A 25,377-nucleotide genomic window follows, 5' to 3' on the forward strand; every position below is an offset into this window, starting at 1 on the left:
CCTGAAACAGCTGATTTTGAAGGCCTTTGAAGTAGGCTCAGATTTTTCACATAGAATCACAGGGATAGATTTTGTGCACTGTGTGTAATTGAAGAAGGCCCTTGACCATATAAAAATTACTATGTAGCACAAATGTAGTGGAATCTTTGTCACCTACGAGGGTTATATACCATGAGCACAAGAGCAAACAAATGATACAATGTTTAGCAGGACTTTATTGGGATTCTGAATGTCCCTGTATAAGGACTGGAAATAACCGAGTTCTAAAAGGTTATTGGGAAATGGTGGAAAATCATAGTTTGCTGATGGACAAGATTATTCTCATTCAGGGTCACATATAGCAGCTGATCGTGCTGACAGTTGATCTTTCCACAATAGGGCAATGCATTTCTCACTCACCAGTTGTATGTAATGTGTTAATATAAAATGAAAATGGAAAATCTGCGATGGAAAAACAAAAATATGAAATAGGATATATCACTGCCCATGACATGAAGGAGGTATTGAGCAGCAGACTTGCATATGACTGCAGCGAACCAGAATCTCAGATGGGATGGAAGATAGCAGGCATGTGCGATGCCAGAGTGGGAGCTTAGCTTGTAGATCACATGGGACTAGCGAAGGTTGAAGTGGGGTAGGTGGGTTAAGTGAGTGTAAGTAAATGAAAGATATGTTGTGGGGAGAGTCCCCACCTGTGCATTTCAGAAAAGCTGGTGTTGGTGAAAGAATCCACATGGCGTGGTCTGTGAAGCAAACAGAGAGAGAGAGAGAGAGAGAGAGAGAGAGAGAGAGAGAGAGTGTTGTATGTTTATGTGTATCTGGTTTTCTATCTGAAGAGTACTCTTCTATCCATAGGTTATGATACCTAACAGTCTTCTCTCAACATGCCTGTCTGCTGCTCAGTGCCTCCTCTATGTGGTGAATAGCAATCTGTCCTCTTTCATATTGTTAATATTGATGCTCCGTGTGATTCTTTTTCCTTACAGCCTATTTTGGAGGATGAGGAAACACCTGGATTGTCACTTTATATGCTAATTTTTCTCTTCATTCACTTAAAATAAAATCTGTGATTCTGAAACTAAATAGTTCAAATACTTGTCTTGTCTGAAAACAAATTGTTTTTCTAGCTCTCCTCTCTGTGTGTCTCCTTCTCTTCATGTACCTCTTGTTCCATATCTTTCTTATTTATCTTGTAGAGATATGGAAAACCAAACAATGGAAACTCCAGGATGGAATAATGACAATGTTGTGTGAAGATAGATTGCTACTCATCATGTAGTAGAGATTTTGAGTCACAGATAGGTACAACAAAAACATTGTTAAACAAGTAAGCTTTAGGCCAAAAAGGCCTTCATCAATATTGAGCAAAAAGAAAAAAGAAACACCCCACAAAGACACACACACACACACACACACACACACACACACACACACACACACAGATCACACACACACGACCAGGGTCTCCATCCGCTGAGACCAGACTGTAAACAGCAGCACATGATGGGAGGAGCAGTCTAAGTGGTGGTGGTGGTGAGGGAGGGGGGTGGAGGGTGAAGCGGGGATCAGAAAAGGAGAGAAGTAAAAAGACTGCGGGTGTGTTGGTGGAATAGAGGGCTGTGTAATGCCAGAGTGGGAACAGGGAACAGAATAGACAGGTGTAGGACAGTGACTGACAGAGGTTGAGGGCAGGAGGGTCACAGGAGAATAGGATACATTGCAGGGGGAGTTCCCACCTGTGCAGCTCAGAAAATCAGGTGTTGGTAGGAAGGATACAGATAGCACGGGCTGTGAAGCAGTCATTAAAATGAAGAATGTGTTGGGCAGTGTGCCCAGCAACTGGGTGGTCCAGCTGTTTCTGGGCCACAGTTTGTTGGTGGTAACTAATGCAGACCGACAGCTTCGTTGGTGGTCATGCTCACGTAGAACACAGCACAGTGGTTGTAGCTTAGCTTGTAGATCACATGTCTGGTTTCACAGGTAGCCCTGCCTCTGATGGGATAAGTGATGCTTGTGCCTGTACTGGCACCGGTGGTGGTGGGAAGATGTGTGGGACAGTTCTTGCATCTTGCCTATTACAGGAATATAAGCCATGAGGCAAGGGATCGGGAGCAGGGGTTTGGTAATGACGGAAGTGGGTATTGTTTAAATGGAACATTACTATTGAAGGAGTGGGAAGGGTAGTGGGTAGGACATTCCTCATTTCAGGGTAGGACAAGAGGTATTTGAAACCCTGATGGAGAATGTGATTCAGTTGCTCCAGTCCTGTATGGTAATGAGTACCAAGGGGAATGCTCGTCTGTGGCCAGACAGTGAGACTGTGGGAGGTGATGAGTGACTGTAGAGATAAGGCAAGTAAGATCTGTTTGTGTACAAGGTTGGGAGGATAATTACAGTCTGTGAAGGCCTCAGTGAGGCCCGTGGTATATTTCGAGACGGACTGCTCATCACTAAAAATGAGACATCCACACGTGGCTTGGCTGTGTATAGAGGGGACTTCTTGGTATGGAATGAGCAGCTGTTGAAGTGGAGCTATTGCTTGTGATTGGTTGGTTTGACATAGACGGAGGTACTGATGTAGCCATCTTTGAAGTGCGATCAGCATCAATGAAGTGGCTTGTTGAATTGAGGAGGACCAGGTGAAGTGAACTGAAGAGCAAAGAGCTGGACCACCCAGTTTCTGAGCACGCTGTCCAACACCCAACACAACGTTCTTCATTTCAATGACTGCTCATTGTGGAAAACACACACACACACACACACACACACACACACACACACACACACACACACACCTATGCCCTTCCCTGTTCCCACTCCAGCACTACACAGCCTTCTATTCCACCAACACACCCACAGCTTTTTTACTTCTCTTCTTTTCATATACTTGCTTCAAGGATAGGAAAGTCAAGGCAAAGGGAACAGAACGTTCAGAAGAAAAAATAGCGTGTAGGTAAGGTTGTAACGGCCAAGATTTGACTTGCACAGTGCCAATAATAGAAACTTTACAGTTACCAAATCAAAGATAATATAGCAAAAAACTGAAAAAGGATTATTATGTGCAGATAGAAATGTAAGTTTACAGATTGAATTAGAGGTGTGGATGAGAACTTAAAAAGGTGAAACATCATGTTAGAGAAACACTTTATTAATGCAGAAATGTTTCATAATAATTGAGAATCTACATTTTACCATTGCAATACATTGATGATTGCCTATTTTGATACCATTTTCTCTTATTTCAGATTATAAATTCTTAGGAGTGATGAAGGCGATGTTTCCTGATGTTCCTATTTTGGGACTAACAGCTACAGCAACTGCAAAAGTGATTACAGATGTCCAGAAAATGCTCAATATTCAAGGGTGCCTTGTCTTGAGAGCTTCATTTAATAGGCCTAATTTGTATTATGAGGTAATATTCAGTTCCCCTACACATATGTATCACTTTTTTTCATGATGGTATAACAACAGTATTGTGAAAAGGATAGATTGCCACTCGCCATATAGGGGAGATGTTGAGTCACAGACAGACACAATGGAAAAACTGCTATACATTTTAGCTTTCAGCGAAAAGGTCTTCGTCTGAAGTGGGAAACAAACACACACACGCACACACACACACACACACACACACACACACACAAAGAATCTTCAAGGATTGAACAAAAGACACATGGGTGAAACACAGGTTGCTTTATTCACACCTAACATATTGCAAATATTAGATGTAGGTGAACAGATATCTATAAGCATTTGACACCATAATTAATTGTCAATGTGATCATATGGATCATCGTCACAAATATGTGATTAGTTCATGGAATATTTGAGTAATAGAGCACAGTATGTTATTTTGAATGTCAGATATTCCATTTGGTGAGCAGACATTTCAACTCCAGCTCAGATTATCTAATCCTATAACATTTTATACAACAATGTAACCAGGCACTACTAAATTTGTTTTTAATTTTAAAATGTGAAAATTCAAAACAAGATCACGATGATTTGTTGTGCTGTTTTATTTGTGTGTAAAACGTGGACCTGGTCTACCCACCATTGTTATTTTTAATGTCATCTGTTCAACATAGAAAAACATGGCCTTCAATGTTGAACCTTTATATAGGTTAGGCAGTTATGTCATCTTTTTCTGTGTCTGTCTGAGAGTCTAGCCAAGACAAGTGATTGTGCAGTGGTTTTTGTCTTGGTTAAACCATTAGCAAAAATTTGGAACACTCGCTGTGGGTTCAGGAAGATCCTCAGACATCCCACATCATCATCTTCAGAGAGAAACTGGGCTAGATGGTGCAGTGGTTATCATGGTGGACTTACATGTGGGAGGATGGCAGTTCAGATTCGTTTCTGGGCATCATGATTGGATTCCAGGGTTTCCGAAAATCAGATGAGACAAATGTCCAAGTACTTCCTTTAAAAAAAAATATGGCCAATTTCCTTCCACATACTTTCTAATCCACATTTACATCTGTACTCTGCAAACCATTGTGAAGTGCATGGCTGAAGGTACTTCCCATTGTACCTTCCCATCCATTCACTTACGGAGTGCAGGAAAAATGATTTCTTAAACACCTCTGTGCACATTGTAATTAATCTAATCTTGTCTTCATTGTCTATGAGAGCAATAGATTTATTATTTATATTATTATTTATATTCCTAGATTTTTCATTGAAATTTGTTTCTTGAAATTTTGTTAATAGGCTTTCACTGGATTGTTTGCATTTATGTTCCGATGTCAGTTAATTTTTTTCCCTGCATCTCCATGATTTATTTCCATGTCTCAAGCAAATCTGTCACAGTTTGTGCTACTCTTCTGTATATATGATCAATATCCCCTGATAGTCTGGTTTGATACAGGTCCCACACACTTCAGCAATACTCTAGGATGGGACACAACCTGCTTTGTTATGATTGAGCCTCTGTGATCATTCATTTTGTATCCCAGTTATAGGATACTACGTGTTTTGTTTTGTGAAGTGTGCAATTTTACATTTTTGAACATCCAAAGCAAGTTTGCTAGTCTTGTCACCACTTTGAAATCTTATCAACTGGATGTCCACTTTTGTTTTCCATGGTTTCCCAAAATCAGATAAGATAAATGCCCAAGTACTGCCTTTGAAAAAGTATGGTCAGCTTTCCCCGTTCTTCCTGTATCTATATTTACATCTATGCTCTGCAAACCACTATGAAGTGAAAATTCGTGCAGCCTTTTTTGGTAAGTGCTTTATTACAGACAACTGTAACTTAAAAAGGTCTGAAGGTACTATTAACATTATGTGCGAGGTCATTAATATGCAGTGTGAACTCCAAGAGTCCCAGGACATTTTCCTGTGGCACACCTTAAGTTATTTGTACCTTTGTCAATGACTCTCCATCCAAGATAACATGATTGCATCCTTCCTGCCAAGAAATCATCAATCCACCCATAAATTTTGCATGATACAATACAGTTCTACTTTTATTAATAATCATTGGTGTGATACTGAGTCAAATATTCTTGGAAATAGAGTATCACTGCATCTACACGACTGCCTTGATCCATGCCTCCTGAGATATCATGTGACAAGAATGCAAGTTGTTTTCCACAGAAACGATACCAGTTTTGACCCTTTCCTCAGACCATCTTCAGACTTTTCCTTGCTGTTATGGCTGGTGGTGGCAGCAGATGGAGCAAGATCTGTAGAAGTAAAGTTGTCACTGCTGCTGGAGCTTTGTTCAATTTGAGTGATTTCAGCTTTTCCACAATATCACTGGCACTAATAACTTATCTCACTCATCTTTCCTGTGGCATGAGAATTAAATTGGGGCAATATTCCTGGGTTTTCCTGTGTGAAGGAACATTTGACAATGAGGTTCAGCATTCCTGCTTTTGCTTCCCTAACCACAATTTCAGTTTCAGTGTAATCTATTAGTGTGTGAAATCCGACTTTCATGCCACTGACAACCTTTACATAAGACAGAATTTCTTTGGGTTTTGTGAGAAATGTTGTGATAATATTCTGCTGCGACAGTCATTTGAAAGCCTTATGCCATGTGTTCTTGACAGTGAAATGAATTTCTTTTAACATTTCCCTATGTATAGATCCATGCTTTGTTTTGCAGGTATTGTACAGTAGTCTATTTATTTATAGTGGCTTATACCATGGATGGTTGTTCTGATCATGAACTGTTCTATTAGGTATGTTTCTATCCAGTGCAGGGTCAAAAATGTTGTAAACATGAGTCACATTTATTCTGTGTGCTCCTGGCCGGAGATAGAAGTTTTCAAGTTCCCTTTTGAGATACACACAACTCCCTTTTTATTTATTTTAACAACAACATGAAAGGAATAGATTGCTACTCCCACGTAGAGGAGATGTTGAGTCACAGACAAGCACTATGAAAAAGACTGGTAAAAACTTAAACTTACAGACAAAAAAGTCCTTTTGAAATAGAAAAGATTTGCACATTCTCACAAGCACAACTCACCGTTGTGCTGCCTGTGTGGATATGCAAGTGTTGGAAGGCTGAGTGGGGATGGTGGCAGGAGGAGGGGGAGAGGAGAAGAGAAGAGAGAAGTAGAGAAGGGGAAAAGACAAGTAGGTGCATTGGTGGGAAGGGAAGGGATAGGTAGGAGAAGGACAGGGATTAGGGAAGGTGAAGGCCAGGAGGTTTACAGGAATGAAGGATATATTGTAGGGAGAGATCCTACCTGCACAGTTCAGAAAACCTGGTGTTGGGAGGAAGAACCCAGATGGTGTAGGTTGTGAAGCAGCCATTGAAGTGAAGCACATTGAGTTGAGCAACAAGTTCAACAACTGGGTGGTCCAGCTGTTTCTTGGCCGTAGTTTGGCAGTGGCTATTCATGTGGACCGAGAGCTTGTTTTTGTCTTGCTCACATAAAAAGTGGCACAGTGGTTACAGCTTAGTTAGTAGATCATATGGCTGCTTTCACAGGTAGCCCTGCCTTTGATGGGGTAGCACATGGCTGTTACAGGGCTGGAGTAGATTGTAGTGGGAGGATATACGGAAAGGGTCTCGTATCTAGGTCGGTTGCAGGGATGAGAGTCATGAGGCAAGGGGTTGGGAGGAGGAATGGAATAGGGTTGGGCCAGGATATTGTGTGGGTTTGATGGGCAGCAGAATACCACTGTTGGAAGGGTGGGGGAGGATGTTCTTCATTTCAGGGCACAACGAGAAGTAATAGAAAGCCTGGTGGAGAATGTGATTCAGTTGCTCCAGTGCTAGGTGGTACTGAGTCATGAGTGAAGTGCTCCTTCATGTCAGATTGTGATTATGTGGAGGATGGTAGGTGACTGGTGAGACAAGGCACAGATTGTGATTATGTGGAGGATAGTAGGTGAGTGATGAGACAAGGCACAGGATATCTGTTTCTGGGTACTGCATCCGGACTGTTCCAAGCTGTCAACAAGAAGAGTTCTAAAGTCTGAAGCACTAAACCAATTGAAACAGAACATGAGCAAGAACGTCAAAAGGGCACATAACGTGACAAGAGGCAAACTGAGAAAAAAAAAACCCCTAAATATGAAAATGTGTAAGTGTGGTAGAATGTAGGCAGGTCAGGCTTCTAAGGAAGCAAAAATACAACTGACGTGAGTCAGAGGCAACCTTAACTCCTCACCGCGGAGGCTCTCTCCAGCACCGACAGCACGGGCATGCTCTGCCAGTGACCACAGTGACTAGTTCGCTGGCTGCCAGCACTGTTGGTTCTGCATCCTCCATTGCCACGGCATTATCAGCAGCCACAGACACCAAACTGAACAAGGTTCGTAGTGTATTTTCAGTCTGAGAAGGCCGCAGTGAGACCCTTGGCATATTTGGAGAGGGACCACTCATCACTGCAGATGTGATGACCTTGATTGGCTAGGCTTTATGGAATGGTCTTGTTGGTATGGAATGAGAAGCTGTTGTTGAAGTGGAGATATCTTTATCTGGTTTGCTTAACATATGAATCATTCTACTTGTTTTAGTTGCCATTTGTACTCTGGTAATCATTGTTGCTATAATTATTTCATAGTCTGTGACCTTAGTTTCAGCACGGACATTCTCAAAGAGATCAGGTTTATTTGTTCCCATTAGGCCCAATATATTTCCATAGTGAATGGCTGCCTGAACTGTTCTACATATTTTACAGAGAAGGCATTTAGTATTGTTCCACAGGATGTCTTGTCAGGGTCATCACTTACAGAACTGTAATCATCTCAATTGATTGCTCAATGACTAAAGTCTTTGATTATAACAGTGTGATTGGAACTTTTCTACTAGCGAAATGAGTCATTCCCCTCCCCCCTCCCCCCAAGGTTTTCAGTCAAATTTGAAGGTGAGTCTCATGGTTGAAAGAAAGATCAAATTGTAGGTTTACACCCATCCTGGGGACTGAGTTTTGTCATGTAGTCTTACATAAAGTTTCAGTTTTTATCTCAGTGGAACTGATTTTCTTGTTATTGTGACCAATTCACAGTCTCTGTTTCCTATTAGGCTATCCCACTGATATTCGCCTAAATTGTGCCCAAAAATCTCACTGCTATCATTTTTGTGTTTTAACCAGAATCTTGTGCTCAGTATTATGTGAGCTCCACTGCATTTTCAAACTCTGGTGCATTGTTGTGAGTGCTTCGGTAGTTAAACTCTAGGATTTTAGTTTTCTCACCTGTGGATGGCATTCTGTGGCTGTTAAATACTTTGGAGTCTCCTGCAGTTCTCATTCCATTGAGTGGCTGCAGAGATGCCTCATTATATATTATTGATATTGAGGTAAATCAACAATGTAGGAAAAGATAGAGAGCCACTTACCATAAAGAAGACATGGCAAGTTGCAGACAGGCATGATTATAAGACACTCACATGTTGCTTTCGGCCACAGCCTTTGTCAGTCAATACACACACACACACACACACACACACACACATGTGTGACTGTTGTGTGTGTGTCCCTCTTTACTGACGAAGGCTGTGGCCAAAAGCTACATGTGAGTGTCTTTTAATCGTGACTATCTGTAACTTGACGTGTCTACTTTACGGTAAGTAGCTGTCTGTCTTTTCCTACATTGTTGATATTGAGGTAAAATAAGTGTGACAACACAAATGTATTGTAATGTAATGTTTATTGTCTCTGTAGGCAATATACATTGTATAGACCAAGTCAAATTTGTACTACAAGCATGGAAAAAATATAAACTACAATGTCCAATTTGTAGCATTTAGCAAATTATAATGATATACCTCAATATTGTAGGCCTATGTCATACTAAATTACAATTTTGTATGTGCCACCTATGCTGTGAGCAAGTTTTATTTTAACTAAACAACCTTTTCCATAACTAAAGATTTCATTTTATTGTGGTGATTACTATGTGAAATTGTAATCTATGCTCATGACATGAATATAATGATATTCAACCACCTGAGCAGACAGTGATTGCCTTAGTGTTAGAGAGAAGCCAGGCATCTTTCTGTTGTTGGTCTGTTGAAGAATTCTAATTGCTAAAAATATGACTAAGATACAAATAGATTCCTGCTATAAATTAAAACCCTTCATTTGTAAAGGTACGCCCAAAGCCAAACAGTCAAGCTGATTGTGTCGCAGAACTTGTAGACCTCTTGAAGCACAGATTTGCTGGCAAGTCTGGCATCATCTACACAACATCCATTAAGGATTGTGGCGATCTAATGGACGAGCTGCGCAGCAAAGGATTGGCTGTAGGCATGTACCATGCTAACCTGGATGCTCAGTTACGAAGCCGCTGCCATGCCAAGTGGCTTAATGGTGAATATCAGGTGTGTTAATATGTTAACATGACTGATTCATTAAGTGAACTATTTCTTGAATCATTGTTTTCTTCTTCGTGACTGTATTATCTTACTGTCAGTACTCTGTAAGGTTTTTTTATCTAAGAAATTATGTTTTGGTTTTGTATAACCTCTGCACAAAGGAACTACCTTTTTTTATATTGGTTAGATAAAAAAATCTACTCACCAAGCGGCACCAGAACACACACATAAAAGGAGGTTGCAATTTGGCCAGCCTTGGGAGCCAGTGGCTCCTTCTTCAGGCAGAGGGGTTGGAGGAGAAGGAAGAGGGATGATGGAAAAGGACTGGAGTGGTGTAGGAAAAGGGATAGATTTTGAGAAAGTCACTCAGAACCGTGGGTCAGGGGAGACTTACCACACGGGAGGAGACGGAATGAGTCTTTCCTTTTCATCCCGTGCGGTAAGTCTCCCCTGATCCATGGTTCTGGGTGACTTCCCCGAAATCTACCACTTTTCCTAGATCTCTCCAGTCCTTTTTCCTCATCCTTTTTTCTCTTTCAACCCTTCTGCCTCAAGAAGGGGCCACCGGCTCCAAAAGCTTGTCTAATTACAACCTCCTTTTATGTGTGTGTTCTGCTGCCTCTCGGTGAGTAGATTTTTTATCTATCCAATTAAATTATTCTGTCACAAATTGATTTTAAGAATGTGTATGTTATTTTTTTCATGAAGTCAGCAGACTTACATATTTGGCAAAAGTTAGAAATAATAGTATTACAATAGTTATGCTTATAATGTATGTGTTTGAATGTCCCTTTACTCTGATCAGTGTACATTAGGATTTTGGAAGCAAGGCTGTTGGTTCCAAATACTGTCAGATCTAAATGGTGATATGAATTTAACTCACTGCTGAGAATGGGAATGACGTGTCACTCAACTGCAATACTTTTGATATGAAGTTATTAATGAATACAATGATTTAAGTTGCTTCTAATGTTCTATGGAAATTAATATTTACGCTGGCTGAATAATTCAGTTGCTTCAAATAAACTAGGATAATTTTGAAGTTTATGCAGTTGCCAGGCCAGCTCAACAAACTTCACTGCAAATCAGTTGATTACAGCAATATGTAAAATAAGGGAAAGGCAACCACTCACCCTACAGCAGATCCATGCATAGTGCACAGACACACACAGCAGAAAGTAGCAGTCACGCATAATGTTGTGGGTCAATACTGTAGTCTACCACACAGATCTACACTGGTACAAAACACAATATTCTAGGTAAATTAATTTTTTCAAAAGAGTCACTGTGATAGACAATTTGAATTATTGATGACTCTATGTGTCAATCTTACATTCTCGTGATGCTGATGTGTCAAACATCGCACTCTTGTGGAGATGTTGGTCCTTGACAATAATGCTCCTGAACAATTCCATTTCTGAAGTTTGCGACAGCTCATTAATATCGTGCTGTGACGTAAACTGGTGGTCCAGTTTTCTTCTCTGCCTACTGCAAACCATAAATGCCAGGATTGTGAGAAATCACATGCTGTTAAAGTCACACCCCACAAATGAATGTGAGTTCAGTCTGCCATTTATGAGCCCACCTTGTGGCTCAAACCTGCTGCTTTACAATGCTCTTTGCCCTGTCGTATTCCAGCAATTGCAAGGATTACACATCAACACTAGAAGTAAGGAATGTTTGATTAAAATAAACTTCATCATTGCTCAGGAACAGTAAACCTGACTATGTTACTATATATTAGAGAAATAAAAAAATAAGAAAAAATATGCGTAACTAACTTTGTTGTGCTTTTATATGTGCCTTACGGTTTCTCGGTGAATGATTACAACATGAAAACAAGGCAACATCCAAACAAACAATGTGTCACAACGCTCAGGAATCTACAATGTTTCCTTACAGTACCAAAATTTCTTACATAAAAGAATCTCCACCACTGTTAGGCTCTGAAGATCAAGTGATTGTCTGTTGGTCACTGTGTCATCCTCTGCCATGGCGTATCATGTGGATGCAGTATGGGAGGCATAGTTCAGCACGCCGCTCTCATAGGTGTTCTCGAATTTTCAGACCTTGGAGCTGCTTCTCAGTGTACTCTGTTCTAGTCCTTCGTATGAGTGTCAGACGTCCTGACTACTCGGCTGTGGAGGTGGACTTCTTACATAGAGCAGTTAAAAAAAAAAGTGTGAATTATCTTTTTTGCATGAAATAGAAATGTGTACCAGTTACATTATTGTGTCTGTGTAATGTTCTCTCATACATAGTGCATGTTGTATATGAATAAATTTTTCATGTTCACAGAAAAAGCTTACACAACAAATTTGTGTCACAGTCACCTAAAACACAATTGTAACATTTTTTCTTGTGTACTTCAAAACATAGTTGTAAAACACCTTAAACTGTTAATTAATGCACCAAATTGTAAAAATGTTATGCACATATGAAGAATATTGAAATCTTAAGGATGTAATGCTTTTTTAAAATACTATTATCGAAATAGAGTGATGATAACGAGCCTTTTATTTACCACAAAATGTATATTGAAAACCAAAAGATGTGTTGTGCATCTTGTTGTACAATATATTTAACAAATATACATAATTTTATTAGTTAACTGAAAACAGAAAGATTCAAATGGTCATTTGTTGCAAAAGAATCAGATTAATACAAAATTCTCCTTTTCTCCTAATACAGGTGATATTTTTAAGGGTGAATTCTGTAGCTTAATTCACAGAATTATATATCTTTTTCCATTATTCCTCAAATATGCCCCATGTGGACACATTTTACCACTTAGTTTTGCACGTGCAAAGGTTCAGTTGACATACATCTGCCTTTGCTCATGCATCATATCACTGACATTCCCTTTCCTCTTTTTTCCTCATAATCACTGGATGACTTACAGTGTCCAAAAACAGTGCTTTTCACCTGTATGTTATACAGTTGTCTAAGTACATTCACAAAATAGAAAATGTTTTGCTCTTAAAATGTTTTTTGAGCTGCATCTACGACCTTAGTTTAAGATTTCTTTAACCTAATACTTGGTGTCATAGATGATCACTATTGAGACTGCTCACCATGCAGTTAAAAGCTCTTGATTACATTTCAAATAAGACTTGCATAGGTATCGGTGTGCTGTATACCAGATGTTTTGAAATGACCTTGAAAACAAATCTGGACTTCGAGATTTCATTATTCAGTTCACATGTGTTAATGGGGACAAGGACACCTTCCTTAAATTTCACAGGTGTTTTTTTTTTTCACTTGTTCGTGTGATACCTCCTTTTTCTGGACAAGGTCCAAGTCATGCCTTAGTGAAAAGTTAACCACTTCTCCCACTAACTTTTTCACCTTTTGTTTTTCAGAAGAAAACTCTGTACATTCATGAACTAAAGTGTATAATGTGAGTTTGAATTCAGGTACTTATTTGCTCCGTACCCTGTAGTTATGATGACTACACAGTCTTAAATAATCTGGCTAGCTCATGCATGTAGTGTCCCATTGTCCTCTTGTAGAACGTTTTTCTCTACTGCCAAGCCATTCCATAACAGACCTTTCAGTTTGCTGTTTCTTGTCTCATCTGCTTGGTTTCTTTCTTTTTTTTCTTTTTTCCCAATTGCTTTAGTAACTTTGTAGTGATGCTGTAACAAATGTCTGTCTCTGTCGGGCAGTGTTTTCACTCTTTTTCTCTCTTCAGTCTTTTGCTACTTTATTTCAGTTTTGCATGTGCCTGACATTTCATTAGTGTATGACTGTTTCTCATCTGACTCCTCATTATCAGACCATTTTATGTCCATTTCACTTCGTAGATACTGAAATCTCTGTGTTCCCCAATGATATATACATGGTCATCAGTTTTACCTTCCTTCCACCCCCAAGTGCTGTCCTTGCTCGAAAAGTTGTGTTAACAGGTCAGCATGATTTGGCTATGGCATCAACAATGAACTGAGCCACTTGCATCTGTTGCATGGTGCACTTCTCTTTAAACTTGCTAATTCATCCGGGTCAGGTGACCTATGATAACTTTTCCCACCATTTCCCCCTTTCTGTTCTCTGTCATGATGTACAAGCCCTTAATACAGTCAACCAAGCTGCTTAAACCAAATCACCAAATATTCTGATTCATTATCCTGTATAATGGCAATTTTATCCATTTCCAGATGATGTATTCCAAAATGCCCCTTTGTTCAACAGGGCTATTTCCTTGAGTGGTAACTTTCACCACAACTAAATTTTCACTTTCGACCATTATTGTTTTGTCTTTATGTATGCTAGGTTTGTCTCCTCTGCAAATATCACATTTTAATTCTTGGGTCACTTTGTGAAGCTCATGCATCTTTGTGTTCTCTAATTCAACTTCATGGCAGTTTTCTGTCAGCTGTTTTCACCAGTAAGGTAAGCCATTGATGTTTTTAGGCTTTTGGTTGTGCTGAAAACACCTCCCTGTGCCCACTTTGCCCATAGCTAAAGGTTCTACAGATTTCCTGCTCTTCCCATAGAAGCACCATTGCTGTTCTCTCTTTTTGTTTAAAGAGGTGTATTATTCCACCATCCTCTCCTCCCATCATTCCTCGCCATATTTACATGCTAGCTCTTTCATTCATTCCTGTAATGTTCCCTGTTCCTATCTTGACCACAATCATAGCTTTGATGAAAAGTTCTCTGGTTTCCAGCCAGGTGGTAGTGTTAAAATACCGTGACGTTTCGAAGAGTGTCATATTCGTGATCTTCTGGCAGAGCGTTGGGATGTTGTAATATTTACACTAGCAGTGGACCCTCTCTTGGGTACTGTCCGACTGGCGGGCGGGGTGAGGGTCGAGGTTGCAGTGCTTGGTATAACAGGTGTGCTAGAGGCTGTGCATGAATCTCTGTCTGGCTGTTCCAGTTGCATCTTGGTGTTGTGGTGTTCTTGTATTGTCACTAGTGCAGGATTCTATTCCAGACTAAGTTATTATCCTTCATCCCTATTGACCAGGTACCACAACATCTCTACACTTTCCCAGATGATGATGATTATGTCACTCTTCAAGACATCACAGTATTTTAACACTGCCACCCTCTTGGACAACTGAGCACTTTTCATCAGTAGTACACACTGGAAAAGTCAACATTCCCAAATAATTCCTTAATTATGATTATCTGGTTATCATAATTATTTCTTCAATAGTTGTCCTCATTAACATGTCAATTGTCTTCATTTTCAAACTGAAGCGAATGCTCTGCATTTGCAACCTATAATCTAGAGTCATCTGGCAATTTTTTCCAGAGCTGTCAAATAATTTTCAACTCTGCACTGCCTTGCAAGTACTCCACTCTGCAAATCCAACCTTAGCAAAATTCCTTGATTATCAGCCTATTTGCGAAATGTCATGCCATTCGGAGGTAAATTTAATACTCACCCCTTTGCAGATCCAGCAAACACATCAATTACAACATTAATCTTTTCACTGTTGGAAATTACTGCAAGTAAAACAGATTCACAGTTCCTTATGAATTCCACGCCGGCCGAAGTGGCCGTGCGGTTAAAGGCGCTGCAGTCTGGAACCGCAAGACTGCTACGGTCGCAGGTTCGAATCCTGCCTCGGGCATGGATGTTTGTGATGTCCTTAGGTTCGTTAGGTTTAACTAGTTCTAAGTTCTAGGGGACTAATGACCTCAGCAGTTGAGTCCCATAGTGCTCAGAGCCAACCTTATGAATTCCACAGAATACCAGCCGCCCTCTTTCTTGTGGATTGAAATTTTCTTCTTTCAGTCACACTTCCATGTAGTCCATTTACCTGCGGCATGTTTTGACTGTTCAAGTAATCTTCTTTCTGTAGCAGCCAGTTTGTTACTGAGTTCAGATGTGGTAGTGGTTAACATATCTACTGACTAACCTTTCTGTCTGCAGGATTGGTGTGTATGTTAACTTCAGATTTTGAAATTTTGGTTCTCACATTTGAGACCTCTACATAAGTAACTTGCTTACTTTCATGTTTTACTACTGAAAATGTAATTCAATGACAGTATTTTCAAAAATAGGACTTATATTCTCCTCTATTTTTGTAACTTTTTAACTGCATTGACTATTTATCACATCCACAGTGCATTGTGTTGACTTCTGGTTTCAGGATTCGTTGTCCCAACGGTATTATTTATAGTATTCACTTTATCATCTAAACTACGTACTTAGCTTGCCATTCAGTGCTGATGATTGTGTATTAAGCTATGATTTTATTGTTGATGCCTATGCATCTTGCTAGTCAAAACTGTTAATAAATCAGAAGTGAGGTTATCAGTTCTGAAAACTGTTGAAAGGGGAATCACATACAGCACACTGCCATGAATACCAGGGGGGATTAGAAAACTCTTCAGTCCCACTAGAGTTTATCACTCTTATCTTAGGCTCTTAAGTGACCATCCCTCCCTCACAACCTTCCCCAACCTCTCTCTTGCTGCTCCCCAAATAAAGAACTAATAGTTCCAAAACCTAAGAATGTACTATTTACTTTTATATATGTGTATTGGTAGTAGTAAACATTTCGTTTCCTGAGGGTAAGGGCTATCCAGAAATTCTACATCATAATTTTGTATTTTTCCAAAGTGTATTTTCCTTTTTATACAAAGTATAAAAACAGTAGCAGTTATCTACCATGCAAGAATAAACACTATGAGTTACTCTGAAGAGAACTTGAAAAAGGCCTTAATGGCCGAAAACTATAATTGTGTGAATCTTTTTGTTGTGTGTATCGCGACTCAGCATCTCCGCTGTATGGTGAGGAGCAACTTTCCTTCTCTGGTATTGTTACATTCCATCCTGGATTTTCCATTGTTTGACTGTAACCCTTCTCAGATCAGAATCTAAGCATAACAGATATGCAGTCTACTGGATTCTGGAACAGCCAGACACAAAAAAAGTTCAGCTTAACAATGCACTCCCCTCCATTCTCTCTCTCTCTCTTTCTCTCTCTCTCTCTCTCTCTCTCTCTCTCTCTCTCGCTCGCTCGCTCGCTCTACACACACACACACACACACACACAAACACACAAGTCTTTCTTACAGAGTGACAGCATCCAGTATCTTAGAAAGATAAAAAAAAATAATTTTTCTATTACCAGGAATGAAGTGCTTTAGAACCCTGTAATAGAAAATTGGGAGAATGATACTGTCAAGTACATTGCAAATAGTAAAGAGGGAGGAAGATTAAGACTTAACATTTCATCACTGACATATTCACTAGAGACAGAACACAATTCTGGATTGGGAAAGAATAGGAAAAGAAGTTGGTTATGTTCTCTAGCAATTAACAATTTAGGAAAAGTGTAACAAGCCAAAATTTGGATGGACAGGCAGATGTTTGAAACCCAATGCTCTCAATACAAACCAAGTGTCTTAAAAACTGCACCTCCTCGCTTGGAAAGAAACAGAGACGAAAGAAACTGGTTTTAAAATACCTGCTGTTCATACTGTCAGAAATTACAAAACTATAGGACTCAGTCCTTTAATGAAGTCTATGACTACCGGCACAACAAAAAGTTTATAATAAGATAGATGGGGGAAAACAAGAAAGGAATGGATTGAAATGATGGGGCTTGAGAGAAGTGGATCAGAAAGAGAAATAGTCCTGGATCAATAGTACCAAGAAGAAACCTCAAGTGCTTCAATGCTGTACCTGAGAAACTGGACTTGAAAAATGGTGAGTTTGATGATGATGATGGAAGAGTAGAGGTATATGAGCAAGGGTAGCAGGACTGAAATATAAATAGACCACAGACAAAATTTTGCACTCATCTGATACTCGCCATAGCCTCACCTAAGGGTCCAATACATTATATTTTCGTTACTCCTGTATTTGTAATTTTTTGAACCATCCTAAAATAACAGTTGTTATAAGTAGTGTAATACATTAATTTAATGTATCCTGGCTTTGAGTAACTGCATAAATTACATTAATTTCAGGCAGTTGTGGCAACAATAGCATTTGGACTCGGAATTGACAAACCAGATGTACGATTTGTAATTCACCATGCCTTATCAAAGTCCATGGAAAATTTTTATCAGGTGAGGAACATGATGTGTTTTTAATGTTTTTTTTTTCAAATTAATGTATTTCTGAAGATATTTTTGAGCTAACAAAAACATTGTGTAATATTTGTGAAGAGGACACACTCTTGAAATGCATTTGCATATGCACTATATAGCTTTTGCAGAGGTAATTTGTAGAAAAATAAAAAATTCCATGTTGACATAAGATTTCAGTTTGCACAGAATACTTTAAAAAGCACTGAGAAGCAACTCAGTTTTTCGCTGTGTATTGGTTGGATTAATAAATGGTCTCTTCATTAACTTGTTGACACCTCTTCTCCATTGTTAGCAGCCACTAGTTCTAACTAGATCATCTATTTCATATGTTCATTGATAGTATTGCTGGGCACCAGTAGTAGATGACATTAGAAAACATGCAAGTGCAACATGGATGCATATAGCCAAAGACTGTAGTGCATGGAGAATTCTAGAAGAAGCCTTCATCCAATGGTGGATGTCAAACGGCTGATGATCTACTTCAGCTTCTTCCAGGACTTTATAATTCTTACAGTTGTTGGCTGGAACTTTTAGTTCTTATTACTCCCACACGTATGAGATGGGATCTGGAAACTCTAGAAATTCAGAACTTAATTAAAAGCATTTCTTAATTACTGTTGTGTCTGTAAATCATCTGAATATCTCGATTCTGAATTTGAAATATTGCCTTACACAGTGATAAGTTTACTAAACAGGAAAACAGAAAATTTATAGTGAAAGTTAAAATAATGTGTAAATTATCAATCTGTGACCTTTTTTGGTAATACTCACTTTTTTAATAACTTGTTATTTTCTAACTGTAGATAGAAGACAGCTATTGTTAATGGTATCTGTAGTTTTAATTTGCAAAAACTTTCATCAGTGTTTTTTTGTATATTTTGACAATTTCCACATACACAAGCTTTCGTCGGAAGGACATCTGCAACTGAGCTTCATTGTAGAATCAGAAAATTAATAGCTTCATTTGTAAATAGGTTTACTGCTTCAAATGCACAACCAGTTTCAGGCAATTACAAACCCATCTTCAACTGTACATGAACAGTGAGATGTGGGGCCACCGCACACTGTGAACACTAGGCTGCCGACAGGTGGCTGCCGCACGTGATGCCGAGATGCCTGTATCTCAGCTTCATTTGCGGCGGTCACCTGCGCACAGCCTAGTGTTCACAGTGTGCATCAACCACATGCCTCATGGTTCTTGTACACTTGAAGATGGGCTTATAATTTCCCAAAGCTGGCCATATTTTTTCATCTACATTGTCTCCAAATTGGATCTACAGAACATTGTGTGGATTAATGTCTTCAACATGATGGCCACCTCTAATTTGTCTTCAGTGTATTTTAGATTTTTCATTACATTACTTGATATTAATGTATTTTTTTCATAGCTTTCAGTTTTTTTGCAGTAGTTGATAAGGCCGTCTGTTGTAGGAAAGCGGTCGTGCAGGGCGTGATGGGAAACCTTCAGACTGCATTCTCTTCTATAGGTTTGCTGACATTTTCCGTTTAAGTACCATGGTATTTTCTCAGCAGACTGGTCTGGAGAATCTTTACAGTATTGTAGATTACTGTCTTGATACAAAGCGGTGAGTACATGATGTATATGATTGATTGTGCATTTTCCACCTTTCCTCTTATTGTTACTTTAAGAACCAGCTAGCTTTCAAATCACCTATGTTGGGATTAGTTGTTGTTGTTATTGATGATGATGACAGAAATAGCAAGTACAAGGTTTTTTTGGCACATGGCAAGGTCTTTAGTGTCTGTACTAAATTGTTAAAGTGACTTAACATTTTTTTAAAAAAGAACTACACTAAAATGAGAATAAAATATTTTCATTAATCTTCTTTTACTCAACACACACACACACACACACACACACACACACATACAGACACAGAAAGTAATACAAAAATGACTAGTGCAAATACACAACACTAACGTTAGCAGACAGCAGTCTGGTAATGCTTTGGTCAAGTTTTGTTGTGCCACCAGTCTTGTTCTAGAATACAAATTATATGCACGAAAGTCTATTAAAAAAACTGAAAGTAACCCTAAAAGTGAATGAAACTTTCAATAGGGGGAAAATAATTATACTAATAATAACAAAGACAGAAAATTAATATTTCTCTTGGACTAGGTTGAGAAATACATTAAGTGTATTGTAAAAGTGCAGTGCATCTGCAGAGTATCTCCACAGCAGCAGCACATATCGCACAGGCATGTTCCGTGGACCTGCAGTGATAGGGTGGGTGTAGTACTGTTGCGTGTGTGTTGCAGTTCAATTGTTAGCTGTGTTATTATCAAGTTCTTGTGTAAGGTGAGTGTAGTGAGAATGCTTACTATTGCACAGAGTGCGTTTTTAGTGGAAGAGATTTTTTTTTTGTGCAGCAGGAATTACGGAGCATGCGGGGCAGCAATTTAGATTGCATTTTCCTGCTTCGAGGTGTCCACATTGTTACACTGTATGTGGTTTAATTAAAAAATTCCAGCCAACAGGTTCAGTTCATGATGCACCACAAACTGGTAGACCCACAATTTTAACAGAATGGAAGCTTGAGATTTTGGGCATCACGTTGTGGAGTTCGACAAAATCAGTGATGAGATTGTAGCAGGAGGCGAAAGTCTCTCATACAGCAGAACACAGGACCTTACCAAAGATCTTGGGGTGTATTCCATGTAAAATTACTGTTGTGCAACAATTAGATTCTATGGACCATGTGAAATGAATAGTGTTTTGTGAATGGTTTCATCGATTTGTTAACTCATGTGGAGTTGGTGTTTTAGATCAATTTTTTTCACTGATTAGGCTTGGTTTCATCTATCTGGCTACATTAGATCCCAAAATTCTTGAATTTGGTCATCAGAAAATCCATATGCCTTAAGAGAAACGCCATTTCTTGCAGAGAAAATTGGAGTGTGGGCTGCCATAACACGAGTGTGAATTGTAGGGCTGATCTTTTTCGATACTACAGTCGCTTCTGACGCATATTGGTCCCAGATAATTTATCCATTTATTGCCCTGCTGAATGAAAATGAGATCAATAATTCATTTTTCCAACAAGACTGCTACTGCTTATGTGGCACACCAGCTTCTATGGCTTTTAGATGAAATCTTTGGAGACAGAGTAATTATGAAAGGTCTGTGGCACCCGTGCTCACTTGGTCTGTCTCCACCTATTTCCTTTAGGGTGCAGCTAAAACAATTTTGTTCTGAAATAACCTGGAGACTATAGATGAACTGAAGATTATCTGCATTTAATTATGCATGAAGCACTGGTAAAGGCATTCACAAATAAATGTAAATGGCCTGAGCTATGCCTTCAAGAAAGGAGAAAACATTTCCAGCACCTACTATGAATTGGTGAGTACAGTTTATTTCATTGCAATTATAATAATTAATTAATTTCATTGTTTTAGTTGTAATAATGTTGAATCTCAGCCCCTAGCTTATACGTTGACATGAATGTGCTGCCAAAGTTACGCACCCCGCAAGGCAAGACACGTGGAGCTCGCCACAGTTGAGAGACTTTGCGGATGCACTGTATCTCTAGGAGAATGAACATATTCTTTTATATGCTTAGAGCTCTCCATAAGCACACTAAACCAAGAACTTGAGTTCCTGCTTCAGGGTTTCTGTAGCTGTTGATCACAAACTGGACAGAGGAAGGAAGAAATACAAACAGTCATATTGTTAATTTTTCCTTAGGAGGTAAAATGCTTATAGGTGATCTGTTCAGTACTGAAAGATAACTTTTCACATTGCCCTGTGATATGCAGATGACTCGTGGAGTGTGAAAGGAGAAACTTCTTGAAGAAAATGTTGCTCCGTTATGGAAACTAGTCCAGAAAAACCAGTGTGTGTCATATTTGTGGAGATATCATGTGCAAATCCCCAATTCCCAGTGCTATGCAACACCACATTGATGTAAAAAATTGTTCTTTGTGGGTACTAAAATCTTATAAGGAGGATCTGATGGCACATTGTGTGTAGTGATTCAAAGAAACTGTCAAAATATTTTAAACTGTTGTGTTTCAGCATGTAATCAGAATGTTTACATATCACAAAAACTGTATTTAATTTCCATGCTGTTCCAACCGAATCATTGAACAAAATGTGCATGTTTAATTTGATCATTCACTCACTCATTTACTCATCCGTCACATTCTGTAGAATGTTTGAAGGTGAGGGCACACCTATTGCAATCTGAATTCTCTGTTTGTAGAGAAGAAAATGATTACTATAATGAATTTATTGAAATCTTTCACACCCTCCCCACTCCCTTACACACACACACACACACACACACACACACACACACACACACACACACCCTGACAGTGACAGTGAATGACAACCTGAAGTTCCAAGGGCACTCTAAACTATGTGTTTAAGGATGAAACATTTTTAAATATTTGTGTTAATCCTTTATACAAATTTGATATCGGCATTTTAAAACTGCAGTAAATTGCAAAGTCCTGGAGCAATCTCCCACCAACCATGATACTGTCATATGTAATGATGCCCTGCTTCCACAGCCACAGACTTGAATAAAAGGTTGTAGAGAAAGATAGATTGCTACTTACTGTAAAGAAGACACATTAATGTAGACAGGCATGATTAAAAGACACTCACATGTAGCTTTCAGCCACAGACTTCATCAGTAAACACACACACACACACACACACACACACACACACACACACTTATACACATACACATGTGTGTGTGTGTGTGTGTGTGTGTGTGTGTGTGTGTGTGTCCCTCTTTACTGATGAAGGCTGCGGCTGAAACCTACATGTGAGTGTCTTTTAATTGTGCTTGTCTGCAACTTCATGTGTCTTTTTTATGGTGAGCAGCAATCTATCTTTTTTCCTAGATTGTTGATATTCCTACCTGGAGTTTCCATTGTTTGAATGAAAGGTTGGTTAGTTTATGCAGATGAGGAGTTGATGTGTTTCTAGGGGACAGTGAATGTGCCTAGTAAAATATACAATTTTCACCCCTTGGAACAATGTTTGATGTTTTATTTTCTTGATTTAAAAGCAGCATTATGTGTTGTGTCAAGTGCTGTAAAAATTAAAACAAATTGATCTGTATTTCAGTATTTTGCAAGTTCCGTCCCTAACAGTTCACAGTTCTGCTGCATTCTAACTACTCACTGCCATAAAAAAGTGAAACAACATTAATTTCTGTGTAATGAACCTGAGCTGACGATTGAAAATTCTTGCCAGACCAGGAGTCAGACCCTGATTTCCCACTTATTGTAAGCATTATATTTAACCATTAGACTGCCCCAAACACACCTCGACTCTTGACTCAAACTTTCATTGTCGCCCCCCCCCCCCCTGCGGGTTCGGGGGTAAGAATAGGCCCGCGGTATTCCTGCCTGTCGTAAGAGGCGACTAAAAGGAGTCTCAAACGTTTCAGCCTTCTGTGATGGTCCCCTCTTGGGTTTGACCTCCTTTTTTCCAAATTTCCGTTGTTAGTGCGTGCCATTTGGGGAAGGACACCTTATGTGGTGTTTTTCTATTGGTCCATCATGCACCACCATCTTGCATGTTACCTATTGTCGTGTGGGGGGGACTACACCCAACATCTTCTGGGTTGGCTCCTTCTCGTCTTGTGCGCAATCCTCTTCTTAGCGCCCACGACAACTGTGGAACCTTTCAACACCTAAAATCCAGCACGGTAGCCTGTCCGTTGTGGTGGGGTCGTCATGTACCCTCTTGGTGGTAGCCCCCTGACCACGCAGGGATCGCACTACAGATGCCAGAGCTGTTTCCTCCCCATGCATGCCAAGGAGTATGTGCCCATCTTGTCTGGGGCACGGGGACTCCAGGCAACGGGATATCGGCCAGGTACCCGTTGCTTTGGCTGGGTGGCGCCCTTGGGGAGAGCCCTCGTTCGGAGTAGGTGGCATCTGGGCGGATGTGGGGCAATGAAGCGCAATAAATCACACCAAGCTGGTGGTCGCACGGCCACCAGCGTCTCTAACCGAGGTAGAGTAGACTTTGATGCTGCGCAATATGACCCTCAGTCGTTCGCCTCGTTGGCTGCGCCATGGGAGGGACGCCGATCTAGTGCCAAGCGGGAGCCTTACGTACAGCAATACCTTGTCTGCAGCAGGACTGATGGTGACTCCTTTCTTACGACGAAGCCTCTGTTTTTTGTGGAACACCTGGAGGATAAGTTTGGGGAAGTGGCGGGGTTGTCTAAAATGAGGAATGGGTCCATCCTCCTCAAGACGTCCTCCCCAGCCCAGTCACGAGCGTGGCTCTTTTGTGATAAGCTGGGTGACGTCCCTGTTACCATCACTCCCCACAGTAGCTTAAATATGGTCCAGGGGATTATTTACCATCGTGACCTCTTGTTACAATCCGATGACGAGCTGAGAGCCGACTTGGAACGACGTGGTGTACATTTTGTCCGTCGTGTACATAGAGGACCCAAGACTAACAGGGTGGCCACCGGTGCCTTTATCTTGGCCTTCGAGGGTGATGTCTTGCCCGAGAAGGTCAAGTTGATGGTTTACCATTGCGACGTCAAGCCATACGTCCCTCCCCCAAAGCGGTGCTTCCAGTGCTGGAAGTTTGGGCATATGTCCTCCCGTTGCCCGTCCAGCGCTACATGTCGAGATTGCGGACGCCCCTCTCATCCCGATTCTCCATGTGCGCCTCTGTCTGTATGTGTCAACTGTGGGGAGCACCACTCTCCATGCTCACCGGATTGCCCTGTTCTTCATAAGGAGCGAAAGATCATGGAATTTAAGACCCTGGACCAGCTTACTTATCGAGAGGCAAAACTGAAATATGAAAGGTTGTATCCTGCTTCCCTTCGAACATCTTATGCTGCAGCCACGTTATTGTCGCCCACGCGAGCGATGGTTGTCGCCTCATCTGTGCCGCCTTCAGTGGGCCCTCGGGGCCTTGCATCTCTGTCTGCCCCCCTCGTGCCTGGGGGCAAGCCTTCCTCTGTTGCCCCCTTAGCAGTTGGGGGCAAACCCTCTTCTGTCGCTCCCCCCACGCTTACTTCGGGAGTGACATCTCCTCCAAAACCGGGGGGCTCGATCCCTCCCCCTCCTTCTCCGCCGGCGTTGCCTCTGCCGGTTCCTCTCTCGCGGAAGGGGTCCCTCGGGGCTCTCCCTTCCTCCGTTTCTTCTCCTACCCAGCCGGATGTCAGCCAGTGGCTGAAGGTTCCGCCACCTGCTGGTCGTAGGGCTTCTGCGTCGTCGTCAGCCTCCGACGCTCCTTCAGAGAAGCTCTCCCAGCCCTCTCACCCTAAGGGCCGACGTGAGAAGAAGGAACGGAATGTGTCCAAGAAGAAGGACGTTCCGGCGGTTTCAGTACCGCCTGCTGTACATAGTCCTGGCTCCGGGGATGAGGTGGAGATCCTCGCCTCTGCCGCGGATCTCGCCCTCACGGAACCCTTGGGGGCCTTTCCTATGGACTCAGCTGACTCTCCCCCGGTGGCGGCAGTTGGCTCTGAGGCGCCGTCTGCCTCTTAGTCGCATTCACGCCCTCCAAGTCCCTT

The 25,377-nt window shown here is 40.6% G+C and overlaps 1 protein-coding gene across 5 annotated transcripts in view; it reads left to right on the forward strand.

Moving 5' to 3' along the window:
* Positions 1-25,377, forward strand: part of LOC124595731 (ATP-dependent DNA helicase Q1-like) — a 137,577-nt gene that overhangs the window by 71,693 nt on the left and 40,507 nt on the right. For all 5 annotated transcript variants that reach the window (XM_047134602.1, XM_047134603.1, XM_047134604.1 and 2 more), the window contains 4 exons: positions 3,246-3,412; positions 9,560-9,790; positions 17,720-17,821; positions 19,274-19,428. In XM_047134602.1, the coding sequence (XP_046990558.1) occupies positions 3,246-3,412; positions 9,560-9,790; positions 17,720-17,821; positions 19,274-19,428 (655 nt within the window). The remainder of the gene's footprint in view (positions 1-3,245; positions 3,413-9,559; positions 9,791-17,719; positions 17,822-19,273; positions 19,429-25,377) is intronic.

Source organism: Schistocerca americana, chromosome 2 (assembly GCF_021461395.2).
Source record: "Schistocerca americana isolate TAMUIC-IGC-003095 chromosome 2, iqSchAmer2.1, whole genome shotgun sequence".
In the NCBI taxonomy this organism is placed as follows: domain Eukaryota; kingdom Metazoa; phylum Arthropoda; class Insecta; order Orthoptera; family Acrididae; genus Schistocerca; species Schistocerca americana.